This window comes from Sinocyclocheilus anshuiensis, unplaced genomic scaffold (genome assembly GCF_001515605.1).
Source record: "Sinocyclocheilus anshuiensis isolate Anshui unplaced genomic scaffold, SAMN03320099.WGS_v1.1 scaffold5569, whole genome shotgun sequence".
Classification (NCBI taxonomy): Eukaryota; Metazoa; Chordata; class Actinopteri; order Cypriniformes; family Cyprinidae; genus Sinocyclocheilus; species Sinocyclocheilus anshuiensis.
The window spans coordinates 32,483-39,156 of NW_015536869.1; the positions used below are offsets into that span (position 1 = coordinate 32,483).

The 6,674-nt window shown below is 36.1% G+C and overlaps 1 protein-coding gene across 1 annotated transcript in view; it reads left to right on the forward strand.

Moving 5' to 3' along the window:
• LOC107657083 (acyl-CoA synthetase family member 2, mitochondrial-like) overlaps positions 1-6,349 on the forward strand; it is a 14,398-nt gene extending 8,049 nt beyond the window's left edge. Inside the window, exons 7-10 of the mRNA XM_016445094.1 lie at positions 125-276; positions 626-717; positions 850-926; positions 6,284-6,349. Coding sequence (XP_016300580.1) covers positions 125-276; positions 626-717; positions 850-926; positions 6,284-6,319 — 357 coding nt within the window. The 3' untranslated portion in view covers positions 6,320-6,349. The remainder of the gene's footprint in view (positions 1-124; positions 277-625; positions 718-849; positions 927-6,283) is intronic.
• The last annotated feature ends 325 nt before the right edge of the window (positions 6,350-6,674 follow it).

The window sequence follows — 6,674 nt, forward strand, 5'->3', positions numbered from 1 at the left end:
GCTCGTTTTTTCAGACGCTTGCAGAAAAAGGCTTACCAAAACAAAGTTACTGGGTTAATCTTTTTCACGTTTCCTTGGTTGGTAGATGCAGTATGTGTGATATTTGACCTTATTCTTCTTACAGAAAAATGTGCGAATCTGCTTGCCGGTGCCGTTGTATCACTGTTTTGGCTCAGTGGGTGGTGGTATGGTCATGGCTGTGCATGGCACCACAGTGATTTTCCCATCCACCGGGTATGATGGACATGCCAACCTGGTGGCAATAGAGAAAGAGAAGTATGTTGTCATTAATAATTTTAATTCATTTATTTTAATTAACCCTCAGATGCATTAATTATTAGATAAATATTTTAGACTTCAAAACAAGAATCGATGTATTGTGAAAGAGTTGCACATCTGTTCTTTGCAATAGAAGATATTCTTTCAGAGGTACTTGGTGCCGCTTTCCTCAGCCATATTGAATTGAATTTGTTGTAAATAAAAGACACAGGGACATATAAAGAGGACAGTCATGTAGAATTTATGTAAGGATCAAAGGTCATGTGGTGTACATCATGCATAACTGGAAAAACATCTGAGCTGTATTTATTTAATCCAATTGGCACAAAATTCACTGTTTACCCAGGTGTACATTTATGTACGGCACCCCTACAATGTTTATTGACATGCTTAGTCAGCCTGACCTGGCCCAGATTGATTTTTCATCAGTTGAGGGTGGTAAGTCAATCAGTCTTTTGTCAAATCTATTGCTAAATAGAAGTTGTGATAGATTACATTAATATTACAAGTTTTTCTGAGCAAACACTTTCATCAGTATTCTGCTAAGATTCTCTGTTTTGTGTCTGTCAGGTATTACTGCCGGGTCTCCTTGTCCACCTGAGGTCATCCGTAAGGTCATCAATGCCACAGGTGCTAAGGAAATGCTGGTAAGTAGTTACTCATAATAAAAAGGGATTTGTTGATAAACAGTGCACATCCTCTGTTATGAATCAAGCTGATTATAATTGTGTGTAAACTGCATGTCACTATCACTAGAGGGAGACAGAGAATATAATATAAAATATATAATATAATATAAAAGTCACTCATAGCCCAGCTCACTTGGTCTGTACATTTATTTTAGTATTGTCCTTTCTGTTCTAAGAAAATATGTCTTTTAATTCACTATCCATTCTCACATTAAAAATTCCCCTTATATTTGAATGAAAAAAGCTTGGTATTTGTACAAAATATACATTACCTTTCAAAAGTTTGGGGTCATTTTTGAATGTCTTTGAAAGAAGTCTCTTGCTCACCAAGGCTGCTTTCATTGAATCAGATATAAAGTAAAACAGTAATATTGTGTAATATTATTACTATTTAAAATATTTTCTCATTTAATTTCTTTTCAAATGTAATTTATTCCTGTGATGGCAAAGCTGAATTTTCAGCAGTCATTACTCCAGTCATCAGTGTCACATGATCCTTCAGAAATCATTCTAATATGCTGAATGATTTCTTGGCACTCAAGAAATATCACTTATTACTTATTATCAGTGTTGAAAACAGTTGTGCTGCTTAATATTTTTGTGGATACTATAATACATTATACAGGATTCTATAATGATTAAAAAGTTCAAAAGAACAGCATTTATTTGAAAAAGAATGTTTTTAAACAATATAGAACTGTACTATCACTTTTGATTAATTTAATGCATCCTTGATGAATAAATTAAGTTCTAAAAAAAAAAAAAAAAAATCTTACTGACTCCAAACCTTTGAAAGGTATTGTATGAATAACTGTTCTCCTTTTTAAAAGAGCATTGTTAAAGCATAGTTCAGCAGAAAATTCAAATGTAGGTGTCATGTACTAACTCTCATGTTGTTCCAAACTGTATGACTTTCTATCTCTGAGCTGCTTTCTTCCATAAAATGATGCTGTAAAGCTCCAAAAAGAACCATACAAGTAGTCCATATTATTTGCACAATAACTAAAGTCTTCTGAAGCCATATAATAGCTTTGTGTGAGGAGCAAACTAAAATTTAGGACGAAGACGACAGTTATTCCTTAAAAAATTCCACTTTAAAAAAAAGAGAGCATCTTGGACATTCTGTTATGAATAACTCATTTTATTTCCCACAAAAGAAAAACGTCATACAAGTTTTGAGGTTGAGTAAATTATGACAGAATTTTCATTTTTGGGTGAACTATACCTTTAAGAACCAGATATGGAGAAGGTAGCAGGATCTGATAGCAGGATCTGTTAGTACTATTGTTTTTCAAAGAACATATTGCACAATTTTAGAGCATACAGTTTTCATTTGCTGAAAGAAACTATTACTATAGCGTTGCTTTGAATGTACATAACAGTAACAAATTGATGACTGGAGAACCACTATTTGTCTCAATTTTTATTTTAACTTTTCATTTTTCCTGCTCTTCGTGAATCCTCTTTTCCTGGCACCACCATCACTTGTCATTTCTTGATTTTGATTGGTCAGTCGCAGCATTCTTAAAGGTGCTGTATGTAAATTTTTTAAGCATAAAAAGACCATAATATGTTTGCAGATATTTAAGAAAAATGCTAAGTTAACATACTTGTTTATCTGAAAAACAATGCTACAGTCAGTTATTCTCCTTTGAAAATGTGCGTTCCGGGCCGGAATGTCGGTCTCTGTTTTGGTTTGTGAAAACCGGCCACTGCCAGTTTACCCAATTGTATTTCGGCACCCCGGGTTGCCAGTTGACGGAAAACACAACATATTTCATTTCATTCATCATCAAGTGAGCTCGTTCCTGTTGGTGTCGTCAATCTGGCAACCTGCATGTGCATCAAGTCTGAGGAGGAGGGGCCGGTTGAAAAAAAACCCTCTCCAATATTTTGAATTTGGACTGCAATACCTAGTTCAACCACTCGGTGCCAAAGCCAAAATGGAAACACACAAACAAACCTTAAAGGACAAAGAGACCAGGAGGAACATAAAGGATAGGTTGGAAAAACATAACAGACAGTATTTTACCACAAGGCAGTGGCCCAAACCCATATCCTGACCACAATTACAGTATTACCATTCAGTCTTTCATGTTGGAAGAGGTAAAAACACTTACGGTTAGCATTAACCTCTTGATTCTCTGTGCAAATATGCAACTTTAATTTCTCACAGAAGTTACTGGAAGTAAGCTCATTAATAGAGGTACGACCACCAATGACTAAATTGGTAACTTTGAGCCAGGTTTCTCCACTCCCAAATCAATGGGATTACTTTGCAAACCTGGGCTTAAACAATTTCTTAACCATTTACTGTTGTTTATCGCATCCACAGTGGTCTCTCGGGACTTGTGGAAGCACTTGAGCAGTGAATCTCATGAGTAGCTCCTGATGAAAAGGTCTTTGATAGAGATTATGGGAGAGCAGTGGTTTCTTGCTCCATGCATCACAGAGTATGGCGGGCCATAAGGTCCAAAAATAAGACTAATAACTTGTTGCGGGAAGTCACTATACTATTGCCAGGAGCTACTGAGTTTGCCACAACTCACCTTCCTCACACGGCGGGCGACTCACTCTCCTCAGCTGGCGACTCACTTTCCTCACGTTTCTTTTCAAATACTGTGATGGTGCAATAACTAACTACATCTAGTAAAGTTTATAATTTTTGTGTTGTAAATAAATGTTAAAATGCTCAAAGGTTGATACATAAAATGTTAATACATAAAATGTATTTTTTTACTCAAGCATTTCAGAATGAGCCTTTTTTCATAGTACATAATACACATTACACAGTTCTATACTGGATTGCATGAATCAAGCAAATTCAGATCTATCAAACCCAAAAACAAAACACAAAAATTATTTCACACGGCGGGCGACTCACTCCCCTCACACGGCGGTTGACCCACTCCCCTCACACGGCGGGCGACCCACTCTCCTCACACGGCGGGCGACCCACTCTCCTCACACGGCGGGCGACTCACTCTCCTCACGTTTCTTTTCAAATACTGTGATGGTGCAATAACTAACTACATCTAGTAAAGTTTATAATTTTTGTGTTGTAAATAAATGTTCAAATGCTCAAAGGTTGATACATAAAATGTTAATACATAAAATGTATTTTTTTACTCAAGCATTTCAGAATGAGCCTTTTTTCATAGTACATAATACACATTACACAGTTCTATACTGGATTGCATGAATCAAGCAAATTCAGATCTATCAAACCCAAAAACAAAACACAAAAATTATTTATGTAATTTTAATAAAATGAACGTTTCCCCTTAAGTAGCAAAGCCATTATATTAGCTGTGCTTTGCTTTTACAAAATCAAACCAAAGCAAATAAATTGACTAAAAAATATTGCACAGCAGGTACATGATGACAAATTAAATAAAAAAATCTCCATAAATATGCAATTAATTGCCAGACTATTTTTGTCCAAACACTCGTTAAGAAAACTGTCCATTATCATCCTTAATTTGGAAACGAAACACTAAAGCCATGCCATGAGAATCCATTTCAAGGGATAGTTAAACCTAAATTATAATTCTGTCATCATTTACTTACCCTCTAGTTGTTCCAAATCTATGAGTTTCTTCTATTGAACTAAAAAGATGATATTTTGAATGTCAGTTACCAGACAGTTGACCGTAGCCAGTGACTTCCATAGTAGGAAAAAAAAATACTATGGAAGTCACTGGCTACCGTCAACTGTCTGGTTACTGACATTCAAAATATCATTAACTGTTAAAGTTATTATTAAATAATTAGGCCTATTATAACAGTTAGAGAGCAAAGGAATGACAACATAACCGGTACATTATTGGTTTTGTATTGCTTTTTACCTTCTCTCGAAACTCTAATTTTCTTTTAGAAAATTCAGGAAATTTTCTATTCTTCTTTTTAGCGTTTATTTTAGGCTATAAAACACAGGCGGAGGTGTTTTATCCTATTGGTGATTAATATAAAATAAACGCTAAAAAGACTATTTTGTGAGTGCGGATCATGGTCTCATAGGCTACTTTGAAAAATAATGTTTAATAAACACAATACTACGCATCCCGCACCGTGGTTGAATCTGCTGGTGGGGGCGGGGCCACAAATCCATGAGTTTACAAAGTCGCCCGCCGTGTGAGGGGAGTGAGTCGCCCGCCGTGTGAGGAAGGTGAGTCGTGGCAAACTCAGTAGCTCCTGGCAATAGTATAGTGACTTCCCGCAACCAGTTATTAGTCTTATTTTTGGACCTTATGGCCCGCCATAACAGAGAACCCTTGAGACTAGTTATTTACCCTTTTTTCTCCTTTCTAATTTATTTACATTTGCAAGTCATGTGGAAAGAGGCTAGTTGTCATACTGAGGACTGTGATTAATGTCTCATTTTTATGATCATAGCTGGAGCCGTAATCATGTGGTCTCATTTACAAGACCTCTGTGGACCACATAAACCATAGATGGGTCTGGACTGGAAGACTTGGTTGTTTAGTAATGTTTAGTATAATCTTAGTAATGTTTAGTAGCTGGTTATCATTTTGTAATTGACTTCTGGTGTCCGGCTTTAAATAACAAAAATTCCTTTGTGAACTTTGACTTTAATCTCAGCTTTCTTGCAAATACTAATAATTAATTTTAAATTTACTTAATTTTACAGTGTTACAATAATATTGTGTTTTAGACCAGTGGGTTTCAACCTTTTGGACTCCAAGTCTCTCTTGTCCAAGACAATATTCAAAGGCCCTTCTATATAAGCGGATGTACCTCTGCTACTATTGTTGTAATAAAAATATGGTGTCAGTTTAATGTTGTACATCTTTATTTTAGGTGTTTTTTAAGATTGTTAATATAGGTACATTTAAATAATTGTAATATTTATTGGAAGCTCCCTGGAAGTAATGGCCTTCCTGCAGCTCAAACAGTAGTGCATGCACTAGTGAAGCCAAAGTCATGTGTTCGATTCACAGGGAAAGCAAGAACTGATAAAATGTGTACCTTGAATGCAATGTAAGCCGCTTTGGATGAAAGCCAAAATTTAAATATTAAATGTAAAGTTTGCAGAGGCTGTTAGTATGCCCTGGCCCCCTGGTTATGAACCACTGAACTAGAGGAATATTGCTTAAGGTAGCCATTTATATTTAATGTCATTTGTAATGTTTTCACTTTTTAGGTTTGTGTTAAGATTCTAAATTTGTGAGAGTGGAAATAACAGGGCTGCTCACCATCTCAAAGCAGTGCTCCCTTCCTGGCCTTCTTTGTCTTTGCCTTGCAGCGGGTGAAAGCAGTGCTGTCTCTTATTTGCTTTCCTTTCTGGCTTCCAGGAGAAGCACAAACTGCATCAGGGTGATGGCGGCTAGTGTCCAACCATCTGAACAAGCAAATCCAAGCATTTAGAGTAAATCTTAAGAACCATTAAAGTTAATGTCAGCTGTTTGTTCATTTGACTTATTTCAGAGTAAAACTAGATATTCAGCAAGATAAAATATATGGGACGGGACTTTTTGTCAAGAATTGGTTGGATAGTAAAAAGTGGGCATTGCATAGCAGGATGAATGTGAATTTTCTCCAACAGTGACTCAATTGCTATTTGGCTATTGGTTAATATTATAAATTAGCTCACACAGCCTTAGTGATGTCAGGGTGCAGAGATCTGAGAGCCATCACTCCCTCAAAGGCAGCATTGGAGAACTTGATAGGTAGAAAGGACAGATA